General features: G+C 49.2%; 3 protein-coding genes across 7 annotated transcripts in view; 1 reads left to right on the top strand and 2 right to left on the bottom strand.

Annotated features, from left to right (window-relative positions):
* Window positions 1-6,605, bottom strand: part of Tln1 (talin 1) — a 30,696-nt gene extending 24,091 nt beyond the window's left edge. For 2 of the 4 annotated variants that reach the window (XM_076935097.1, XM_034503061.3), the window contains exons 1-3: window positions 6,249-6,605; window positions 597-759; window positions 276-373 (exon numbers count right to left, since the gene is read on the bottom strand). In XM_076935097.1, coding sequence (XP_076791212.1) covers window positions 276-373; window positions 597-726 — 228 coding nt within the window. In that variant the 5' untranslated portion in view covers window positions 727-759; window positions 6,249-6,605. Of the gene's footprint in view, window positions 1-275; window positions 374-596; window positions 806-2,120; window positions 2,144-6,248 lie in introns of those variants that run through there. The other 2 variants (XM_076935099.1, XM_076935098.1) reach the window with 2 other exon arrangements.
* Window positions 6,606-6,762: 157 nt separating this feature from the next.
* On the top strand, window positions 6,763-11,747 carry Creb3 (cAMP responsive element binding protein 3). The gene is made up of 9 exons (XM_034503066.3): window positions 6,763-7,097; window positions 7,183-7,342; window positions 7,416-7,486; window positions 7,600-7,689; window positions 10,134-10,240; window positions 10,342-10,410; window positions 11,009-11,093; window positions 11,182-11,266; window positions 11,351-11,747. Exons 1-9 carry the CDS (start codon window positions 6,951-6,953, stop codon window positions 11,677-11,679), a joined length of 1,143 nt encoding a protein of 380 aa, XP_034358957.1. The 5' UTR covers window positions 6,763-6,950; the 3' UTR covers window positions 11,680-11,747.
* A 60-nt stretch (window positions 11,748-11,807) lies between these two features.
* On the bottom strand, window positions 11,808-23,613 carry Gba2 (glucosylceramidase beta 2). Of its 2 annotated transcripts, XM_034503063.2 has the most exons (17): window positions 22,895-23,613; window positions 18,932-19,023; window positions 18,612-18,727; window positions 16,094-16,312; window positions 15,592-15,831; window positions 15,264-15,366; window positions 14,950-15,103; window positions 14,743-14,868; window positions 14,387-14,559; window positions 14,077-14,181; window positions 13,781-13,888; window positions 13,532-13,683; window positions 13,307-13,413; window positions 13,072-13,214; window positions 12,876-12,991; window positions 12,602-12,793; window positions 11,808-12,347 (listed from the first exon to the last, which is right to left on the bottom strand). In XM_034503063.2, exons 1-17 carry the CDS (start codon window positions 23,224-23,226, stop codon window positions 12,069-12,071), a joined length of 2,757 nt encoding a protein of 918 aa, XP_034358954.1. In that variant the 5' UTR covers window positions 23,227-23,613; the 3' UTR covers window positions 11,808-12,068. The 2 variants fall into 2 exon arrangements, with proteins under 2 accessions (XP_034358954.1, XP_076791215.1); XM_076935100.1 differs by lacking the exons at window positions 18,932-19,023; window positions 22,895-23,613 and having other exon boundaries at window positions 15,592-15,826; window positions 18,612-18,728.
* Between the last annotated feature and the right edge of the window lie 111 nt (window positions 23,614-23,724).

Below are 23,724 nucleotides of genomic sequence, written 5' to 3'. Positions count from 1 at the left end.
AGAGGTGGTCGGGCCTATTTAAACTAGTTCCCTTTACACAGCCAAGGGAAAGGGAAGTAAACGGAAGACTATAGCGACTCATCCAGGAGGAGGCCATTTTGATTGCCTGTGTCAGACAGAAAGCCACACAGGCGTCCAGGGCTGTGCTGGCCTGGTATGGGAAAGGAACTAGTATGAGGAAGGAAGAGAAAGGACGGGCAGACAGCAACATGGGTGCTGGAAACAAGTGAGACAGCACGTAGAGCACACAGGTGGCCAATGATGGAGTTACTCACCCCATTTCGGAGCATGTAGTAGTCCAGAGCTTTCCCAGCCTCTAGCCAGATACCTTTTTTGGGGTCATCATCTGACAGAAACAGCCCAAAGTCGCTGGCTAAAAGAGACGGTAGATCATCTTAGACATATAAAACCTGCTGTGGCCAAACAGCTATGCTGCTGGCTTTGCATATAATTTTCTCCCATGACCCTGGACTTCAAGAGGAAAGGAGAACTGCGAGCACAGAGGTGAGGGACTTAGAACACAATGGGACACCGCTCAAGACCAAGAAAAGGAGGGATGGAGGGTTCCTGCCCCCACCACCACCAGTCAGACTCACGAGGGCCGGCCAGGGCCTCTGGGATCCGCTCACGAATCATGCGGCAGGCGTCATACACCATGGTAGATGGCTCAAACTGCATCGTCTTCACCACATTCCCAATGCTTATCTTCAGCGAAAGCGCAACCATGGTGGCAGCTTTTGCTCTTCGGCCTGGCGACACCTGGCCAGTAGCATCAGAGTATTATAATGCATCCTCACTGAAGTGCCTCGGCGTCCCAGAGAGAGGGTTTTTAAGGAAATCACCATGACAGAAAGTAATAGTAAGCTGTTTTGTCTTATTTAATAATTTCAAAAGGTGAAAGATTACTTACATCAAACGGATCAGTCTAGACAATTTAAGACATAACAGAAAGAAGCTGGTCTCTATAGTACAATAGCAGGCTTGAAATGCAGTGTCACCTGAGGACACTGTCCTGCCTGCACCACTGGAATTTGTGCCTCTCTGCTTCCAAGTGCCTTGGGCCTCTTGTTTCTGCTCACCTCTTTCCCAACCCCGCCTCTGCCTTAGGTTTTTTTTTTTTCTTTTTTCTTTTCCGGGGTCAGTTTTTTCCTTTTCTTTGTCTCCCATTCTGTTCTGGGATTTCAGAGTACTGCCCTGACTCATCATGTGCCCTTCCCTCTTAGAGCTTTTGCCTTCTTCTTAGCAAAATGCGGCATCCCAGGGGCTCCTGAATCCTGCAAACTGCCTGTGGCTAGCATGTCAGGGAGACCTACTTTTGTCCCTGCTTTCTTACAACCGGAATGGTATATGTGGGGCCTCTCAGTGAGCAGTGCAGTCACAGCAGAATTATGAGTCTCTATCCAGAGACCTCAGAAATGGCCTAGCTACTTGAAGAGGAGAAAGTTTCAAGGCGAGAAAGACAAACAGCCCAGACACTGAGGCTCAAGCCTTACTGCAGTTTCTTGTATTCTTCTTCATCATGTCCTCCCCAGACTGCCCCCCACCTTAACTAGGCACCAGATGATGCTTTCAGAGCAGCTCAGCATTTGCAAAGCCCAGCCCCTTTTCCTCTACCTTTTAGCCACCATGAGCAGCCGGTGGTATACAGGCCCAAGAAGACAGGTCTGCCCAGCAGCTGATGATGTGATCCAGTGTGGTATGGGACTAGGTGCCTCTTAACTAAAGAGAGGGATGCAGCCTCCCCACTCCCTATCTGACAAACGGCTAGTCCAAGGGGGTAAGCAGGACTAGTGGAAAGACTAGGAAACAGGCAGTATCCTGTTTCTGTATCACAATACAGAAGGCATGTGAGAACCAGGTAAATTAGGAAGGGGCAGAGGAAAAAAGAGACTGGAAAAGATGGAATGGGAAAGCCTTGATAGAAACCAGACCCAGATGTCGGAAATACCAGGATCAATGACTAGGAGAAACTTTCTGCCATATACACAGTTCAGGATTACAAAGAAAAGCATAGCTTGCTCTCCATCTTTACCCCAAATGAGAGGACCTCCCAGCGTCCCCAGTCCCAGCTCTCTGCCCACTCCTTACTCCTAGGGAACCTTTTCAGCAGTGGGACAGACCTGGCTGTGGAGTGAGGGCTGGTCAGAGAAGCACAGATCCACGGAACCAGAACAGGACTGAAGGACTACAGCCTAAGCTGAAACTGCATGTGCGCCCCTCCGCCCCCATTTCCTCCGGACATATGGATACCCACTTCTTCCTCTGGTAAGATCCCGATAAGAGAGTTGAGTCATGCCTGTCCTCCTCCAGGCTGAGTAGCTATCTATTCAATTAATTGAGAGTGAAGGAAGTCAAAGAAATGGACATTGAGTCGGGACTGGCAGTGGCAAAGAGTAAGAACCTTGGGACTATGAGTAGAAGCTACCTGCTCCCTGTCTGGATCATGTTTTATGAAGAGCAACAACACCCCCTCCATGTCCCCTTCCCAGAGAGCTCCTCCTCCCTCAATACATTCCTGAGATGCATTCCAGAGGCATTGGGCAATTGGGGGTGGTGGTGGAGGAGGACAGGAGGTCAAATCCCAGCAAGGAATGGAATGCAAGTATACTAGGGCTCAGGAATGTTGGGGTACATGGAGAGTATCATCAGTGCAGATACCTGAAGGGATGAACTACAGAGAGATAGGGAGTTACAGGGACAAAGGGAGAGAGAAAGCTGAAGACAGATTCAGAATGTAAGCGGGTTGGGGGAATAACACTCAGTCTGTTACCAAATTTGGCCTCTGAGTCCTCAACCGCTGGGAGGGGGAGGGGTTTGTGGGTGAGACTGACACATCCGGCCTCAGGCTGCTAGAGGCTCATTTCGGGCTGGACTCGGCAGCTGAAGGGCTGGATCTGACTTCCTCCAACACAGGGTCTGTCTTCATAGCCATACATGTATTCTCTCATTCTTCACCAAGGCCCCTTAGCTCATACTCAGGACTCTTTCCCACAAAACTGTCTGTGCTGTCTCTATATGGATCTTGTCTGGGTTTCACAGCCACTACAAAGATCTATCTTTTGTACGTAGCACATGTACACACAGCTTCCCCTAAGTGCACCAGCTTCACTGCTGGCTCCCAGCATCTCTCCTTCCATTATGCACACCTTTTCCCTCCATACATTCTGTGTGGCCCAGGTGGGAAGGCCCTAAGCCAAACTTTCAGTAGGCAGAAAGCACAATGAGTAAGACTAGACTTTGCTATCTGTAGGCTGTCAGCCTTCCAGGTGGGTGGAAAGCTAAACACAGAGTTACAACAGAGGCAGGCTGTGAACGGAGCAAAACATGTACACTCAGAAAAGGGATCCCTGTAGGTTAGGGAAGGGGGAACGAAGGACCCATGAAAGCTACCATTTGAAGTTAGAATTTTAAAAACATAAAGATAATAAGAAGTAACAGCGATGTGTCATTTATTGACTATACGTTAATTGTATTATATACATATATAATTTCAGTTAATCCTTACAACAACCCTGCAAGGTAGGTGTCATTATCTCCATTTTTACAGATTAGGAAACCGAGGCTCCAGAATGTTAAATACTTTTCCAAAGTACTTGTCCAAATAATAAGTTGTGAAGCCAAAATCCGAACCCAGGTTTCTCTGCCTCCAAAGCCCAAGCTCTCTCCATTAGGTCAGTCGAAGATGAGTCAAAGGTATCGTCCCAGGCACAGAGAATAGCATTAGCAAAGGTGGAGAGGCAGGAACCCGTGGAGGAACACCCAGGAAAGTGAGTAGGCAAGCTGGTTGAAGCACAGGGCACCTGCAAGGGAGCAGCGGTGGGGAAGTCAGGGTTAAGATGGGAAGGTAAGGTGACAGCAGAGAGAGGAGTAGAGGAACCTGACTGACTGGAGGGGAACAGGAGGCCAAGGAAGCTTTAAACAGGGGCATCCCCAGAACTGGGTTTTAGGGCAACTTTGGGGCCCAGTTAGGAGGAGAATGTATTAGTACAAGAGGTAATAAGGCCAGAGTTAAAGTTGTATGGAGAGGAAGTTGCCATTCAGAAGAAAAGTAGAACTGACATACAAGCCTCTTCTGTCAAATCCCAGAAAGCTGAGGCCAAAGTCAGCTTCCTATGACCAGTACTCATTTATTGACTAGACAGCTTCAGTTTAACAAACCAGGGAAGGGGATGGGACTAAGTTAGGATGTGGGAAAGAAGCTGTGGGGGAAGGGGATGTTACATGAAGTATTTGCAAGCAGGGGCACAGAGGTGGGGATACTGACAATTTCAGGCTGTGACTAGGGATGACAGGGTATAGAATGAAAGGCCAGGAGGGTGATGGTGGGGTACAGACACATGATGAGCAACTGAGCCAGGTGGGGAGGAAGAAGCATGAGTCCATGGATGCTGACTAAACTGGGCATGACAGAGTGAGGCCGGAGGCTAGATCAGGAGCTTCACAGAGCTAGAGATGTGGTAAGCGGCTAAATTAGGCTAATGGGGTGAGAAGAGAACACTGACAGCATCTAAGCAATGCTGGGTTGGGAGGACAGGCAGCAAGGGAGCGGCCAGAGGCTGAAACAGGCTGGGGAGGAGACAGTGTTATGGTCAGTAGCAGGGTCAAGCTGGGAGTGCCACTGGGGGTGTGGTCAGGCCTGGCTGGGCGTGGGATCAGTAAGACCAAGTTTCCTCTTTGGGTATCATTTCCTCTTTTCTGATGGGGAGTGGGGGAAGGGGATCCACAACTGGGCCTAGAAGTTGAAGGAGGCTCGGAAACCAGGGGGTACACATAGGAAGAGCGGGGAGGAGGGTATTCAGGAGCTGACCAGGTGGTATCCAAACATGAGAAAGTGCTTTCCGATGATAGGAAAGCTCAGGTTTGAGCAACACGACCTAAAGGAGGATGTGTGGACAAAGAGTCCGGGAAAGAGGCTGGGAAATGGTTCAGACGGACGGCAGGGGAAGAGCTAAAGACCACAAAAGTATCTATAAGGAAGTATAAAGGTGTGCAATGTGGGACCAGGGAGGGCAAAGAGATGGAGAGAAGGCAGTGTGTGGAGAATGAGGGAGGCTCTAGAGTCAAACTGTCATCATTCAGTTGACAGCGTTTCCTTGGTCAGCTTCCCCTCAGTCACAGGCCTCCTCTTCCCTATCCCCACTCCCTCACTCATGACCCTGTCTGACACCTGGGTCTCTTTCCATTTCCCACCTCCCACCCAGTAAACAACATAGTCCAGAAATCCCTGTCAGCCAGTGATGGTGGCCTCGGGAAGTCTTGGTAAGTTTAGGCAGTAGAATAGAGAAAGTGGAGTCCCAGATGCTGGCAGTTCTAGCTGAGGTCCAGGGCTCTGTCACCTCTTCGGGCAAAAGAGGCCTCTGTGATTGCACAGGAATAAGAGAACTCACTACAAAGCAAAGGCAGCTACTTGCTGCCGACTTCTTACATTTTACCTGCTCAGCCGTAGCTGCAGCCTCAACCCTTATTGCTGTCACCAATTCCCAACATTAATCCTGCCTTTAATTTGTTTCCTAATTCCCTATACTTTGACATTCATCCCTTCCTAGCAGACACCCATACTAATCTGGCTTTTATTTTTAGGCCCAAATCCCGCAACTTTAACCCTAAATACGCACCCCCCCCCCCCCAGTCCTGAAGCTCATTTGTAACTTGGTTCTAAATGCACTTTTTTACTGTTTATTCTTAATACTGACCATGACAATGGCCTTTAATACCTAAAACGGACTTCTAAGCCAATTCCTGTTGTTGATCCTTAACCCGATCCTGTACACTGACTTATGCTGGTCATTCCAGAAAATAATGACCTCAGTTTAAATGTCACATACACGAAAGAGACCTGACTCGTGCAGCAAATGTTTAAAATGTAGTCCAGCTTCTTAACTTCTAAAGGGATCCTTGCTTCCTAAACCCGACCGCACCTAACCCAAACTCACTCAAAGTTTTCCTAACCACATACTCACTATCGGCTAACACCAAAGCCCATCCCCGCCCAGTGCCTCCTTGCCACTCCACTTCTACCCGTCCCAAAACCTAGCCGAGACAGAACTGTCTACTCCCGCGAAAGGGGCCTGCCTCTCGCAACACCGCTAGCTAGCTAACTTCCAAACCCAAACCAAAACGTACTGGACCCTGACCTCCACAACCGGACACAGGATATGCAGGAGGATTGGGGGCCCCGCCCGCCGCTTCCCCGGCCGGCCTGATCCCAGAGTCCCACCTAGAAGCTCGGCCCAGCCCGTCCGGCCTACCTGCGCTGCCCGGCTCTGCGCCCCGCCCTGGGCCCGCTACCCGTTCGTTCTCCCGGTCGCTTTGGGGCTCCGGCCTCGCCCTCCCTTCGCCACTCTCGTCCACTTCCGTCCTGGAAACGTCCCCCACCCGCCGGCGGCGCCCTGGGCCCGCGCTCTATGGTCGCAGAGACTGCAGGAAGCTGCTCTGGCCGCAGTTCTCGATGCTCAGGCGCCAGCGAAGCCTGGCCGCCCCTCCCCGGCAGGAAGCGAGGGTGCAGAGTTTAGGAAAGAACGCCCGAACTAAGCTGGAGTTCCCTTTTAGACTCGTGGGTTTTTTTTCTTTCTTTCTTTCTTTTTTTTTTTTTAATAGCTCGCGGCGAAGGTGGATCCGGATCCCTAGAATCCCCGCCCTGGGGTGTGGGAAGTTGAAGGGACGTCCCCGTAATTTGCATAGCCCCCGGGACGTGGCGCAGCACACGAGCCACTTCCGAGTTGGAGAACTCCAAGTCCCAGGATTCCACGGGGTTATGTGCATCACCTCCGTTGTGTTGGAAGCTGAGGAAAATAAAAGCCGAGAGACGGGTGCGGTTTAGAGTGACAGCTAGGCCTTGTCCGGGAGTGACGAAGGTTAAGTCGAGCCAACGACTTGACAGACTGAGGGGTCGTGCCTAAGGTTCGGAGAGTGGATCTGCGCGGAGAGATTTCTATCCATAGATATCCCAAATGGATCCTGGTGGTCAGGACCTGCTAGCTTTGGATCCTGGTGATCAGGACCTGCTGGGCTTCCTGCTAGAGGAAAGCGGAGATTTGTGGGCTGCGACTGAGCAGGACATGGAGGCTCCGCTGGACTTGAAGTTGTCACCTTCCGAGGTGGGTGGGTGTTCTGAATGGGGAAGCTAGGGATGTCCGCGAGACCCAAGGTACGGAGATAAATTAAGGTCTTTGAATTTGTTAGAATTCCGTGCAAGAACTGAGCGACTGGGAGGTAGAGGATTTACTGGGCTCTCTGCTCAGTCCCTCCTCGGCATCGCGGGATGGTCTCAGCTCCTCCAGCTCTTCTATTCTCCATGATCACAACTACTCCCTTCCTCAGGAGCACATCTCCATAGATCTAGGTGAGTGTGAAATGTTAAGTTACGGGGAGGAGAGAGCTCACTGGTCTAGCTAGCCCTACTTTCACTTTTGTAGATGCTGAGAGCTTTGAAAAGGAGGGGTTCCACGTGACTCCACTGCGTGTGGAGGAAACAGCAGCAGAACAGGTACTGGACTTGATTTTTCGGGATTACCTCACTTTGCAGCAGCCAAGATTCCCCCATACTGCTCTGACATCCCCATGCAACTCTGCTCTCTTCACTATTCCCTCCAACCTTAGGAAATTTCTAGGCTGATACTGACCGAAGAAGAGAAAAGACTTTTGGAGAAGGAGGGGCTCACTCTGCCCTCAACACTTCCTCTCAGTAAGGTAAGGTTCCTGTTGGTAGAGCAAAAGCTGGAGGGGGATTGTGTAACCCAAGTAGGCAAACTCAGTTTATTTTATATCAATCACTTGCAGAAGGACAGAGGTCGGAATGGAAGCAGACTTGTTGCTAGTGGGAACTTGAGATAGGTATATAGTAGGCTAGATGCCAGGGTAGATCCTGATCTTGTGGGGCTTATGTATATTTTGGTGTTCCTTTCAAAATTATCAGTGTACGGCTTAGTAGGAAAAGGCCCTTGCTTAGGCCCCAGGACCCACATGATGGAAGGAGAGAACCAACTCCTACAAGTTCTCTCCTCTCCAAACAAGCACACCACGTACAAAAGATAATTTTGTAAATGTCAAGTGACTTTAGTACAGAGCCTTGAAAGGAACTGCAAGTGAAGGGCCTTGATAGCTTTCATTGTTATCACGGGCCTTCACCTGGTGCTCAGCGGTGGAAATGCTTGAGAGACTGAACCAGTCTAACAACAACAACCGTCAAAGCTGCACATGATGGCTCACCCCTCTATAATCCTAGCACTCTGGGAGCAGAGGCAGGAAGGCCCTCAGAAGTTCGAAGTCACATCCCACGTGCTACATCTAGTTTTTGTGGCAAATGTTTTTATGTCATTTGCCTTTTTAATATTGTCTTCTTTTGTTAAGTGGATATTTACTTATTTTGGACAGGTGGATTAGAGTGACAGACTTCACTTCATGTTGAGTTCAGGCAAGCCTGAGCTACATGAGAGACCATCTCCTATCCCTCTACCACTATTACAAGATGAATGAGCAATATATTAGTAGGAAAGAAAATGGAATTTTGAAATTATCAATTGTGGTTCTGTTCCTAGAATAGTAACTGTCTCGTCTTCCTTTATACTGGCCAGAGCATACCATAGTCCCCCTGTCCACCGGAGAGCATACCATAGTCCCCCTATCCACCGGAGAGCATACCATAGTCCCCCGTCCACTGGAGAGCATACCATAGTCCCCCTGTCCACCAGAGAGCATACCATAGTCCCCCTGTCCACCGGAGAGCATACCATAGTCCCCCTGTCCACCGGAGAGCATACCATAGTCCCCCTGTCCACCGGAGAGCATACCATAGTCCCCCTGTCCACCGGAGAGCATACCATAGTCCCCCTATCCACCGGAGAGCATACCATAGTCCCCCTATCCACCGGAGAGCATACCATAGTCCCCCTGTCCACCGGAGAGCATACCATAGTCCCCCTGTCCACCGGAGAGCATACCATAGTCCCCCTATCCACCGGAGAGCATACCATAGTCCCCCTATCCACCGGAGAGCATACCATAGTCCCCCTGTCCACCGGAGAGCATACCATAGTCCCCCTGTCCACCGGAGAGCATACCATAGTCCCCCTGTCCACCGGAGAGCATACCATAGTCCCCCTGTCCACCGGAGAGCATACCATAGTCCCCCTGTCCACCGGGGTTAGAGTACCTCATGAATGCTTTTTAATGCTCTACCACTGAGCCTCACCCTCTGGCCCTTGTTTGTTAAGGCAGGGTACTGTAAGCGCTGCCTGGGCTGGCCTCAAACTATGTAGTAGGGAAAGAATGCCTTTGAATTCCTGATTCTCCTGCTTCTAACTCCCTTGGACTAGATTACAAATGCGTGATGTCGCTCTTGGCTAGTGTCCAGGTTTGATAGGCATTATCAGAGAATGTAAGAGTTAACTTTATTCAGTTTTAATTTTTGAAAAAAAAAAAGTTTTAAGTACCTTAAGATAAGCATATATTCTACATCACTCTAGAAAGTCTAGGAAATCCAATGGCTGGAAATTATAAGAAGACTGATGTTGGTTTAGGGTAAAGGTGGATGTTGTCGTTAGTTTTGAGACATGGTCTTATGTAGCTCAATCTGTCCTCAAAAATACCTAGCCAAGGATGGTCTTGAAATCCTGACCTCCTCTCTCTACCTCCCAAGTGCTGATATTACAGGCATGTATAACCACACCTAGCTTAAGAGGAATTTTTTAAATTAATTAGAGACTGGAAGATGGCTCAGTGGTTTAGAGCACTTTCTGCTCTTCCATGGGGCATGAGTTCGAGACTCAGCACCTACATGGCAGCTCACGATTGTCTGTAACTCCTGTCCCAGGAGATCTGACACCCTCTTGTAGCCTATGTGGGCACCAGGCACATACATAGTACATATACATTATGCAGACATGCAGGCAAAACACCCATACACATAAACAAAAAGTCTGGCTTTTAAGTGTTGAACATCTGTTCCTTGATGTTCACACAGAAGATGAATGCCTATTGACAGAGAAGCTGTGGAGAGTATTTGATTGGAAAAGTCAGCTGCCTTCCAACACACCTGTGTAATATATATATACATATATATATGTACATATATATATTAATATACAGGTATATAATAACATACCATGGGTGGCCTTTTCCCCATCTTCTCTTAGGTGGAGGAACAAGTTCTAAAGCGAGTACGGAGGAAGATTCGTAACAAGAGAGCAGCTCAAGAAAGCCGAAAGAAGAAGAAGGTGTACGTAGTGGGGCTGGAGAGCAGGTAAGAATGAACGGACATGTGAGGCTAGAAACCTCGAGTGTTTGAAGGGAGGACACATTATTTTGAAATCCACGTCTCCTCATATCCATGTTGTCCTCTAGGGTCTTGAAGTACACAGCCCAGAATCAGGAGCTACAGAACAAGGTTCAGCGTCTGGAGGAACAGAATCTGTAAGCGGCCATTTGAAGTCATTTCTTTTTTAATGCTTTCTCATTCTTCCCACTGTTCTATGCAACTTCTAATTGGATAGCTCCTACATTGCAAACATCTGGAGGTTAGCCAGGTCTCAAGCTCAGTGAGGCGAAGAATAAACTTACAAGTAGCTAAGGAGTTAAGTACCAAGATAAAGAAGTAAGAAAAGACTGAATGCAGGTCGTCAACATCAGAGCAGTTGCAGCTATGGGGATGGGACTGGGAGGGGAAAAGACAATGTATTTGTGCCTGGCTGGAACTCTAGCACTGGGGTGTTGGCCCAGAAGGTAAAGAACACAGTGCTTGGTGAAGATTACATGCATAGCTCATCAGGCACTGGAGTCTTTCTTGAAGGTATTTAAGTCAGAGCAGAGAAGTTTTATTTTATTTTATTTTATTTTTGTCTTACTAAGGAATCACAGGCATTTGTGCACAGTCACTTGGGGGGAAAAATGGCAAGGAAGTTGAGACTGGATCCACAGCATCAATGGAGAGGGTGGCTTAGACAGGAGGGTTTCATCGTGACTCAGGTGCTCGGCCAGAGCATGCCCACTACTGTTTCCTCTTGTCTCTTAGGTCCCTTCTAGATCAACTGAGGAAGCTTCAGGCCATGGTGATTGAGATAGCTAACAAAACCAGCAGTGGCAGCACTTGCGTTCTGGTGAGGAGGGTGACAGGAGATCCTTTCCCTGGCATAGACCTGCGGGGTGTGTGACCCAGAGCCTTCACCTCCTTTCTCTGTGTTCTAGGTCCTTGTGTTCTCTTTCTGCCTTCTCCTGGTACCTGCTATGTACTCCTCTGATGCAAGGGGGAGTGTGCCCACTGAGTATGTTGGTAAGAGGCTTAAGGACCTTCAGGCGTGGGCTGTGGTAAAGGGCTTCTTCTGTGTGGTCTCCTGACCAGTCTCTGTCCCTTCAGTGTTGCACCGCAAGCTTCGTGCCCTCCCCAGCGAGGACCATCAGCAGCCGAAGCTGTCTGCCCTGCAGTCAGAGCCACCCACGGACAGCACACACCAGTTGCTGGACAGCTCAGAGCATCTGTTCTTGGTCTCCAGCAACTTTTCCTGCATACTGTACCACATGCCTCAAGCAGAGCAGCCCCTGCACTGGCCACTCCTTGATCTGTCTTCGGAAATGCCCTTCTCAGGCTCCAATCTTCTCCTGCAGGCAAATCTTTCAGAAAGTGGGGGATGGCTACCCACACACAGCCCTTCTTTGGTCATCTTGCAGGGTGGGTATTCAGGTTAGGTGTGAGGATATGGAGAGTCCTCAGCCTGAGGACTCCTGTCTGTATTCAAATAAAAAGGAGTAGGGGAGAGCTGGCCTTTGTTCATGTGCCCTGTTAGGATGACCAAGAACTCAGACACCACACTAACTAGTTTTATGAGTATTTTATTTATACTCATGTGTATCTGTTGTCCCATGAAGAGATTTGGAGAAATGTACTGGCCTTGAATACTTCATCCATGGAAGGAACGGGTAGGGTAAGAAATAAATAAGTGGCTCCTCGGCCCCTTTTACTGGCACAGGTGGGTAGGAAGAGGGGCGTGATTGTCCTTTTGGCTCAGGGCTGCAGGACTTGTGGGAGGAAGGAGGGAGGCCCAGTGTGGAGGCTGGGCCTCCACAGTTCAGAGGGATCACTCTGGACTGAGGTCTGCCAGTGATCTCTTTGGTCCACATCCAGGCTGAGTGCTTAGTCCTGTGCCTTGTGTGACTGTTGGCCTGTGGCTCTTCTTACGCTGCTGCTGTTGCAGGGCCAGCTGCATGGCCCAGATGCTCAGTGGCCGCATGTAGGCCAGGGAACGGAACACCCGCTGCTGACAGTATGCCTCTGGGGTCTGGAAAGCCAGGCCCAGGCGTTCCCATACAGTACGGTAACAGCCTTCAGCTGTCCGGAAACCTTCCCAAGTCAGGCCCTGTGGGGAGAGGTAGAAGTCACACGGAATAACTGACTCTTGGCACAATTACCTTAGCTGAGCAGATGAGACAGTAGGCTGTTTGCCCTAAAGGCAAGAACTTAAAGGTAAGAGGTGGAATGTGTATCAGGGAAAAGGGAGCTCTGTGGACGGACAAGATAGCATTAGGGTGTTCATGAAATACATTTAGTGGCTGAGGAAGTTTTCTGGACCACAGTACAAATGTTGAAGGGATGGGGAAGAGAATACATTACCTCTTGGATCATGGTGGCTGCCAGCCCATAGACCACACCCACCCAAACTTCATCAGACTGCACACTGGATCTATCAGGGACACCATGAGGCTGCATCCCATTCACAGCCCCCATGGCTCCTCCTGCAAAGGCTTGGACATTGAGCTCAAAGATGGTTTGGAGAGCACGGACCACATGCAGGGTAGGAAATACCTGGAGGGAGAGCAAAGGCAGAGTCTCAGACTTGCCTCCCACCTCCAAGGAAACCATACTTCTGGCTTTTCTAGCCTCTCACTTCAGTGTCTCCTTCTCCCAGGCCGCAGGCCCTCAGGAACCACTGCCCAGCACACTGGTCAGACATGACGCTGCGGGACTGGGGCTGGGAGCTGCTGTCGTAGTTGTAATAGCGTCCTGTGATATAGAAAGAGCAAAGTAAAGCTGCTTGTACCCCGTAGCTGGGCTTTAAGATGCCCCAGGCTGCTTTTACTCACCATTCCAGAGCAATCTCTCATAAGCTTCGCGGCCTCGGCAGAGAATGGAAGAGAACTTATCCTGGACATCCTGGGCCCCACACAGAACGGCCATCTGAACCATCACAGCCACCGCTGCCAGCCACAGCCCTCCGCAGTAAGCACTGTAGGGATAGTGGCTGGAGTGACACTGGCCGCTCCAGCACCTCCCATGCCCGGGTCCCCACCTCAGACCTGGAAATCCCTACCCCCAAACCTGGGGCCTGTGGTGACCCATCCATCATAGGTCTGGTCTGCATAGCCTCCATTCTCAATGAGCCCATCTTGGTCCTTATCGAACTTCATTTCGGACTCCATCACAGCCTAGAGAGGGATCAAGACACTGAAGACCCAGGTTCTAAGAAAGATATTAGCCATCTGGGTTCTCCCAAGACTCCAGCCATGTCCCTGGTATACTGGACACTACGTTCTCATTCCTTACCAGACACACAGGCCACATGTCCTTCAGGAAGCCTTGGTCACCCGTCAGGTAATAGTCCCGATAAACTTGCAACACAAACTTCAGGTTCAGGTCCTTCCAGTCGGCAGTATCATGAATCAAATACGCGTTGACCCGGAGCCACGGCTCATCATCTGCCGGGGGAGGGGATCTGGTTAAGTGCATCAGTGGACAGGAGAGTGGGCACAGAAACAGACAGATGGAGTTGACCTTGGGGTAGTGGGATCTTACCTGGATCCCCAATATCATGAGGGATAACGTTCCTCCTTTTCACAGGGGCCACTACTCCACTCATCAGGTACCGTCGCCGGGTCAGGTCCTCCTTGAAAGTTGCCAGAGCTGGAGGAGCAGAGCCACAGTACGTGAGGGAAAGCAGGGAATGGGCAGGCTTGGGGTGGGGCACAGTGCTGTATGTGTGACCCCAGAGAACTAATGAGCCAGATGCAGGCATGCCCAAGAGGAAGAGGAGGACACGTCATCTGACAGACAATAAAGGCTCAAGGGCAGAGAACACTTAGAGAAGTTACCCATATCATACTGAAGACTGAGCTCAAGTTTGGGCCACAGCATGACGAGGGCAAAGGAAGCATAAAAGTGGACATCGTATGTGTTGTACATGCGGTACTCCTGGCCTGGAAGAACGAGAGAGACACTGTTACCAGAATGCCAGCTTCTGCTCAGTAGCTCTTCAAAAGCTGGAAGTAGGACACAGTCATCTTTCCATATTTCCAGTTCATCCCTTATCCTGTTGGTATCTCAGGATAGGCAACATCTGTCATCTTGCGGTATGTAAGACACAGCTAGCTTGACCCATGCCAATGTACTGGCATTCCATACCTTCAAGATAGCCAAATCGCCCATAGTCCTGCAGAACAGGGCGAAGCTGATCCATACTCCCTCCCAGCTCCTCTGGTAGGGAGTCTTCAGGAACTTCCAGCCATACTGTGCCTCCATCGGCCAGGAAGTACAATTCATTGAACAGTGCAGATTTGTACCAGGCAGGCAGGGTTCTGGGAAGCCAAGAGGAGGGAGTAGATTTTTATGAGCCTCCCAGGATAGGAGGAATTCTCGAGTTGAGAGGAGTAGGGGCACTATGTGGGTCCCAGCACAGCCTGACTGACTGCTGGGGAAATAGATCAAGTCCTATTTGGAGTGAATGCCTGGGAAAAACTACAAGAAGTTACTACTGGCACCTGTCATCCAGTACTGGGTTCTGCCATGCTGAGATTCTGTTCTCCCAATCTGCATATTGGCACAGTGCATAGTGGCTCAGAGCAGGTGCCACATCACCATCTGAACCAAAGAACCGTGTATACCGCCTGGGATGAAAAGAAAGGCGTAAAGTAAGAACAGATGCTCTAGGCTAGAGTCCCCCCCCACCTTTGGACCCATGCATTTACCTGTAGTGGACTTGGCCTTTAGCTCCAAACATGATCCTAGGCATATCCCAAGCCAGTGAAAACTCCAGGCAGCACCGGCCTCGTGGTAGCAGCTTGCTGGAGATGCATACAGCCCCAGCGATACCCTCTCCTTTCTGTGTTGGGGTGCTTTGGCCTAAGAATCAGAGGAATCAGCACAGGCACCTCTTTGAGCCCCAAAGCTAGGGACTCCTAATTTGAAGACAAGGCCTATTCATTATCAGGTCTTCCATCCCTGGTCCTAAGACAGGATAGAGCCTTTCTTCCCAACACCTCCCAGTCAAACCCCCCATCACCAGCAGGGGAGTCCAGCTGTCCATCTTGAAGTAGGTCCTGCCACACCTGCTGCCCAGTGCTGTCAGGGTCAAAGGCTGTGGTGTAGGTTACCGTGGTATCTGCCTGTTAAGAAGCCAGAGACTTTGTAAAGGCTCGTCCAAGCACACTGTACTAGCTCTTCTACTCCTTACACAATGTCACCTCCAAGTTCTAGAGGCTGAGGGCTGTGATGAGGACCAGACTCAGGAGTTAATGAAATGGAAGACTTATGAGAGGTAAAGTAGGTTCAGGTCAGGCTGCGAGGGCAGGGGCTCACAGGGAGAGGTATAGAGCAGACTCTTCCCTTACCGTGCATCGTGCAGCCACAGCCATGGTGTAGGGGTTCGGAGGGGTTGGATGATGCAGGAGTAGCCCCTGTACAGTCGTCCCATCCTGTTCCAGATGGAAGGGCTCATTCCACAAACCTCCGGCAGCATCATCATCATCTCCTAGTCCATTCCGCATGGAGAACATGATGGACACGTCCAGAGTCTCGTCTCCTTCGTTTTCTACATCCCACACGAAGACTCCTACAGGGAGACTGCTGTCCTGGGGATGAGAGATCGGACTCAGTCTCAGTGTGTCCTCAGCAGTGGCCAGAGAGAACCTCTTCAGATAGTCCCCACTGCACTTCCTTCCGTCATTCTTGCATCTCTATATTCCCAGGAGGTCTAGACGGCTAGAATGGATTGGTCGGGGAGGCAGTGTGATGTTCATAGCTCCAGCCTCTCGCTTTCACGGGTTATACAACTTCTAGCAGCAGTGGATGTGGGGAAGGGCATGGGATGGGGCAAACAGGAGGAACCCTCACCTGGTAGTCGTGAGGCAAGATAGGTGTGACCTGGCGACAGGTAAGGGTGACATTCTGGCCAGGAAGCTGATAGACTGTCCAGGCTCGGGGATAGAGGGCATGGTAGAAAGCAAAGTAACCACACAGGCCCCAGTTCCAGCTGCGCAGGACCTTCGGAAGCTCCAAGGACAGAACTTGCTGATACACAGTCCGCCCATCTCGACGCAAGCATACTATAAACTTGATCAAAAGAGCAGACAGGCTGGAACAAGTAGCCCACAGGCAACACACACTTGGTTCCCTCCCCCAAAGCACCCCTTTGCAGACCCTGTCACCACCAGCCTTAGGTTGTCTCCAGGCCTTCCAGCTCAGTGAACCAGCACCTGACCTACTTCATCCCCATCCAGTCAGCTCCTAGCCCTCCTTCCTTCATGCCTGATCTTGGTACCTTAATCAGGTTTATACTATTTCTGCCTTTTAGCTTGGTAGCAGAAAATGATATAACAAATCAGTATTTGCCAACCCCTGCCTAGCATGTTTTAGTGACTCCTATAGCATTCAGGTTGAATGCTAAACTCTAACCTTGTCACACAAATACACAAACACTTTCCAGTCTGCGAGCATCCTTCACTTCCTCTTCATGTGTCTGCCTGTCTCCATCTAGTCAGATCCCCTCATCCTTCAAGGGCCTGAGTCAGATACCTCCTCTTCCTCCTCCTCCTCTACAGCAGGAAGCCATTCTGTTACATCTTATTCCTCTTCAGTATCTGGTGAATTATGTCACAGTGGGTTTTACTTGCTACCCTGTGTCTCCAATTGTCCCATGGCTCACTCTGAGGGCAGGGGTCATTTCTAGCTTACTGAAGTGGACCTCATGGAGCTGGCATGTGTGCAAAGTCTCTGTAGTACTGTCTGCTTCTTCAGTCTACTGCGGGCCCACCTCATGGTGGCAGACTCCATTTTCTCCAAGTCTTATTTTCCAGTAAAACCTTAGGCTCCGGGGAGGAGGAATGCTGACAGATTAATCTCTTCCGTTACTCCAAACTACGCTTGGTATTTTTATTGATATAAAGTTTTCTTTCCCTTTCTTCTATCTCTTTTGAGATAGTGTCTTGCTTTGTAACTCAGGCTGGCCTTGAACTGGTGATCCTTCTGCCTCAGTGCTGGGATTACAAATGTGGGCCCAGCCATAAAATAATTTTTCATGTTGCTGGTAAAGTACAAATGGTTAAGACCACCAACTCTTTGTCCCGGAGAGCACTGGCTACCATGCTGCTTTGAGGGCACTGAGTTACCAATGCCCTCTGGATCCTGTGTCCTCATCTGTAAAATAATGCTAATGGTACTTTGTAGGGGTAAGCTGAAAGCTGGAGGTCTCCCTCAGGAAAGGGGAGCTTGCTAACTCGGAAGGGGAGGTCATTTGAGAGCTTTAGTGAAGGGCAGGTCATATACTGTCAATTAAGGCCCGGATATGATATAGAAACAGAAATTAAAAACCTGAAGCTTTAGAAACGCAAGGAAGGCTAGAGAGAAGGGCTAAAGGGAGCCCTGGGTAGACCGTCAAATATCTGCAGCAGGGGAGCTGACCTTTGGCTGAAGTGTTACTAATCTAGGTAAGGACACTTAGCACTGTGCACCTTTTCCCACCATGACTTTTTAGGTTTTACTTTTTCTCTTCCAGTCTTTTCAAGTGTTTTTGTTGTTGTTTAAAAAAAAAAAAAAAAAAAAAAAGAGAAAGAAAAAAACCCAAAACCAACCAAACCAAACCAAACCAAACCAAACCAAACCAAACCAAACCAAACCAAACCAAACCAAACCAAACAAAAAAACAACTGAGGGCCAGCCAAGATGGCCCAAGCAAGTGAAGGCACTTGTCACCAAGCCTAACAACCTGAGTTTAATCTCCCAAGCCCACATGGTAGAAGGTGAGAACCCATTCCTTCCTACAAGCTGTCTTCTGACCTCCACACCGATGCCACCGCATGCGGATGCCACAATGAACAGTAAAGTTACGCATGAAGCTTCTAAGACAATTTGTAGGGCCTGGTGTTCTCCCATCCTGTGGGTCCAGGGACAGAATGTAGGCTGTCAGACCTGTTTGGCTTTATCTATTGAGCCATCTCACTGCCCACCACCTTTGTTTTGTCTTAAGTAGCCCAGGCTAGCCTTGAACTCTTGATCCTTTTGCATCAGCCTTCCAAATACTAGGATTAAAAGGATGTACCACCCCACCCAGTACCAAATATTCCTTTAGCCAGTTTAAATGATCCAGAATCTCTAGTCTTTGGTGGGTACTGGCTGAGCTAGTGCTCGGAAGATTAGGCAGGAGACAAGTACATGAGATTTATCAGGGCTGTTTGTCTACTCTTTCAAAGAACATGGGTTCTGTGTTTATCGTAACCTATTGTCCATCCTAGTACTGGGCTGGGCACACAGCATCCTGAAAGCATTTACTGAACTGGACCATATGGATGTCTAACTGTTACATCCCATGCTAGCCCAAGAGTCACTCCTCTGCCTGCCCAACTCCCTTTCTTACTTGGTCTGCAATGACTGTCCGGTGCTGGTACATTCCAGGATTAAGCTGCCAACGACAGAACTGGCCTCTCCAGCCCCGGGTGATAGTGCCTCCTCCAATGCCCCCCAAGGGACAACCTAGAAAGAAAGTCAGGATGGCTAGTGGAGGACTGGAAGAAGAAAGCACGCTCACATCTCTAAAGCCTCCAGGAATGGAGCTATGCATGAACTAGACGCCTTTTGCCTGACTGCAGAAGCTATGCATGAACTAGACGCCTTTTGCCTGACTGCAGAAGCATAGAAGTTGGACCCTCTGAAAAGGGCAGCTGAGCTGAGACTCACCATAGATCTGTCTTAGGGGTACAGAATTGAACATGTCGATGAAAGGGGTCTTCTTTTCCACATGGGTCTTCCGGTACCACCACTTCAAGTACCTGGGGAGCAAGTGTCAGTGTGAGTGTAAGGTGAGCGGGCTGTTTCCTAAAGCTGCACTCACCATCCTTTCCCTTGTCACCTCACTGTGATCTCCAACTCAATGCCCCAAGGATGTCAGGTTCTATGAACATTCCTATAATCTTAGCATTCTGAAAGCTGAGGCAGAGGGATTACAGCATGGGCTACATGGTGAGACTGTCTAAGACAACAACCTAGGACCCATCACTATTATCTTCCAAGCCGCCTTCCTCTGATTACTCCAGTTCAAGGTCCCTTATTTTCCCAGTTGTCCAAGTACTAGTGTAGGATGCCCTTGTTTCTCTATTCTGAGAGAGAAGCAATTCTTCTAACTACCACTACCACTGTTTTAGCTCAAACCTCAGGAGCTTTTGTCTGTGTCGAAAGGACACAGTTGCCTTCCCTGGCTACATCTTCCTCTACACATTCCCCTAATTTCCAAATAAGCAGAGGCTGCCAAAAGGACTTCCTCTTAAAAACTGTTTCTTTTGTGATTACGAAAGGTGAAAAATTGAAAAATATATCAGGTAGAAGGGAAACTATATCAGCTGAAGATAAATGGTGTATATATATACCCTGCACTATTTCCTCTTAAGCCCCATCCCTGCTTCAGCATTTAATTTTCAGTTTTCAGATTTTGTTCTTCCAAAATACCTAATAAATTAACTGGTCATGATGGCTGCTATGTGTAAAACCAACACTTGGCATTGAGGCTAGCCTGGGCTATGTAATGAGTTCCAAGACAACCCGGGCATCAAAGTGAGAACCTTTCTCAACAAAACAAAGTCAGAATACCCACTATATTAAAGCTTTCTAAAAAGTCACAGTGCTTTCCTGTTCTTGCTCCTTGCTCTGTAGCTGGTAGGAAAATGATCACAGGACTGTCACATAGGAGTAGATGTCTCTAACCTGATTCCTTCTACATTCTCATTCAGGGTGGCTCACTAAACAAGCCCTGTACATCCGTCTTTCCCACTTCCACTCTCCTCCTTAACCAATCATTTTATGTCCAACATTCAGTCACATCTAAACAAGTAAGTAAATATGTCAGCCAAACTTTGTTTCCTCGTCTACAAAATAGGGATAACTTCTACCCTAGCTACCTCATGCAACCATGGAAAGATCAAATAACCTAACATAAGAAAGCCATAAAGTGGAATAATAATAATAATATAATAATGTGGACTATTGTCACATACTTGTGTCAGTTCCCAATTAGACACTGCCTTGTTATGTCAGTGTGTTCCTCACATGGGCATGACAAATGGTTAAGTTCCTTGGGTTAAGGGACAATGACCAAGACTAGGTGAATGTTCCCCATAGCTCTAAGCACAGGGCCTGCAGCCCATAATATTTGATGAATGTACGTATGAATGGATGTACAAACAGTGGACACAGAGAGAGCAATGTAAGACAGTGGATTGAGAGTTGAGACAGGAAAATACAATAAGAAGAACAGGAGCAGCTGGGCAGTGGTGGCTCACGCCTTTAATCCCAGCACTTGGGAGGCAGAGGCAGATGAATTTCTGAGTTCGAGGCCAGCCTGGTCTACAGAGTGAGTTCCAGGACAGCCAGGGCTATATATATTAAAAAAAAAGAAGAAGAAGAAGAAGAATAGGAGCGGCACATTCTGGGGACAGATGGGGCAAAAGGCACGGGAGATGAAGGCTGGGGCGTCCCTCTGCCAGTTTACAGGAAATGGGACAGCAATGGGAAGCCAGAAAGGATCAGAGATGAATTACAAGATACAAAAATGGGCAGTACAAAGGACTCTCTGGCAGAAAACATTTCTTAAGTGAACTGACTCTGGCGAAAGGAAGAACAATCAAACTTGAACTCTAAGTTGAGAGTCCTGTAACTGTCCTGCCAGCACCCCTATGAGGGTGCCCCTCAGTTCAACTCTGAGGGGTTCCCTCCTCTAGTCTGGCTGCTGGTCATTCCTGGTATAGTCAGTCTTTTCAGTAGTATCAATTCCAGCTCAAAACCAATCCTTCTGAGTCCTCACCTCTGCTTTCTCCTCAGTGTAGGACCTCATCCCATTCCCAGGCTCTGTGGGGTGATTCCCACTCTATCCTAGTATGGGAAGCCAAGGTCCAAGGGGCTGAGCAAGAGCTTGAGGCCTCTGTGACTCAGCTCATACTTAGTGGCTAAGAGGCTGCGATGAATGCACACCTGTTCTTGACCTTATCCTGATCACATGCAATCCACTGTGCCCATCTCAGTACCATAGATCCCATTGTGATACAAAGGCTTTTTGGGGTTTGAGTTTGGCTGGAACAATATGATTGTTAATTAATACTGACAACTTGGCCAGATCTAGAATCACCAAAGAGACAAGCCTGTGGGCATGCCTATGAGAAATGAATACATTAGGTTAACTGAAATGGGAGGGTGCACCTTAACTGTGGGTGACTCCATTCCCCGGGCTGGAGTCTTGGACTGGATAGAAAGGAGAACGAGCCGAGTGCTGGCAGTCATTACTCTCTGCTCCTGGCTGTGATAGTGTGACTGCCGCCATTACTTCTCTGCCATGATAGATCATACCCTCAAACTGTGAGACAAAACAAACTCTTCCTGAAGTTACTTTTGTCTGGTTTTGACAGCTAGCTTCATAAAGAGCTTGGAGGGATGATTGTCTGAGATGGACCACCCACAGGAGCCAAATGTCCAGGCAGCACTAGGCCCTCTTCATTGCCGAGGGCTAGGGTTAGGTAAGTGGCCTTCCCATCACAGTTCCACAGCACTGATGGGCAGAGAAGGGTTTCTTACTCTAGACGCTTTGGCTGAGTTTGGCAACTTTTATGCTTCCCTCCCCAGTATGGTGTTTATAAGTGAAGTGACTCAGAATGATGCTCTCTGTCTTTATATCAGTCTGTTCCTGTTAATAGGAATGGTCCTTCATCACTAGTCTTTGAACTCAGTGGGGAATCCAGAAGCTTCTATAGTACTTGCTCTGGAGTGTTTGCAACCTCTGGGATAGGAGGTAAAGCCTAGCTGGGCTCTGGAAGACCAGAAAAAGCATCGATGGCTAGAAGTCATCAGTAGAGGTCGGGGAAAGTATCTCAGTGGGAGAATGCATGCTCTCTACTACTGAGCTATACTGTGAGCTCGCCTCTACTTGTTACTCGAGGATTCTTTCACTGTGATGTTCAGGTTTGCTCTCAACTCTTGGGCTTAAATTATCCTCCTGCCTCAGCCTCCCAAGTAGGTGGCACTCTAGAACTTTGCCCAATTCCAACTTTGTTTTTTTGTTTTTTTTCTTTTTTCTTTTCTTTTCTGGCATGGAAGCCATCTGTCACAGGACAGAGTGAACTTCTCACCCTCTCTTTGGGGTTGACAATAGCCAGACTCAACTATTCCAGGAATCAGAGCTTGAGGATAGAAACAGAAGGACTCTGGGACTGAAGAAGCCTGTGCTTAAATAAGGCACACAGAATGTTTCAGCTGCTGAGGGTAATGTAGACTGAAGAACCTCGTCAAAAAATAAAACACTGTATCGAGCACAACAGAGACTGGACTTCTCCTACCTTGTCACAAAGTATAGCTAATCTCAAAGGGAAGCCTGGGAAAGAGGAAGTGCATGGAAGGGGGCTAAATAGGAAAGACTGACTTTAGGACTAAATGCTCTTTTTCTTTCCTGCTGAGAAGACAAGATGCTAGGAAAAGAGGGCTGCAGGAAAAAAATGTTCTTTAGTTCCACCTTCAAAAATTGCAAGGCTAAAGAATTTAGAGGATACGGAATACTTGACTGGAACCAGGTGCCCACCTGCTTTCTTACCCTTTCCCACTTGGGTAGGTAGTCTGAATGGGAACAAAGGAACCAAGGTATTCTAGGCATCGAAATCCACTCACCTCAAACCCATACCGAAGTGCTTTACCAAATTACTGAGAGAGATGTTGTTAGCCTGGAAAGGTTTCCTCTTCTCTGCAAACTCGTGAGCCAAGCAGATCCGCCAGCCAAAAGGAGGCACCTGGTAGCCCCTAGCTTTACCCTCGTAGGAGGCCATCAGCTGCCCAGAGTCCTCTGAATTGCAGTAGCCTGGCTCATTCTGGGGTCCACAGTCCTCAGGGCTCCCGGAGTCTGTAACCCGCACAGCCTCAGTGGCTCCCGTATCTTCAAAATAAACTTGTGAATCTCTTTCCGCACAGCCGATCTGCTCAGAGGCTGGTACGCAGGTTACCATGTTCACTAGATCCTGGGTCCTCAGGACCCCGGTGGCCTCGGTTCCCTCTGACACTTTTCTGACGTTTCGAAACGCCGGCGCCAGTTGCAGTTAGGTGCGATCCGGGAGGGCCGGGTGCTGGGGAAAGCCGTGGGAAGTTGATATCTGGGTAAAGTCAGAGAGCTCTTGCTACTGTAGCAGCAGTGGCTACTGCAATAAAGTCGCCGCCAACTCTCCTTGGGTCGCGTCTCTAGATCCTAGGCGGGAAGGGTTGGGCCTTGTTGTCATTGGGCCGCGGTGATTAGCACGCCCGGCCGAAGGCCGACCAGCTCCACGGACGGGGGCGGAGCCGCGGTACCTGCCCGCAAAGCACCGCCCCTGGGACCCGCCCGGGAGCTCGCGGCGATCCTCGGCCCCGCCCCCGGCCGCGGCCCCAGGGTCTCCAGGGCTGGGTACCGGGTCCCTCCAGCCAGGATCCCCAGCGCCCGCGCTCAGGTGCCTCCGCTGGGCAGGTGACCC

Source organism: Arvicanthis niloticus, chromosome 5 (genome assembly GCF_011762505.2).
Source record: "Arvicanthis niloticus isolate mArvNil1 chromosome 5, mArvNil1.pat.X, whole genome shotgun sequence".
In the NCBI taxonomy this organism is placed as follows: Eukaryota; Metazoa; Chordata; class Mammalia; order Rodentia; family Muridae; genus Arvicanthis; species Arvicanthis niloticus.
The sequence above is the reverse complement of the archived record's forward strand: the minus strand, read 5'-3'. Positions and strand labels throughout refer to the sequence as shown.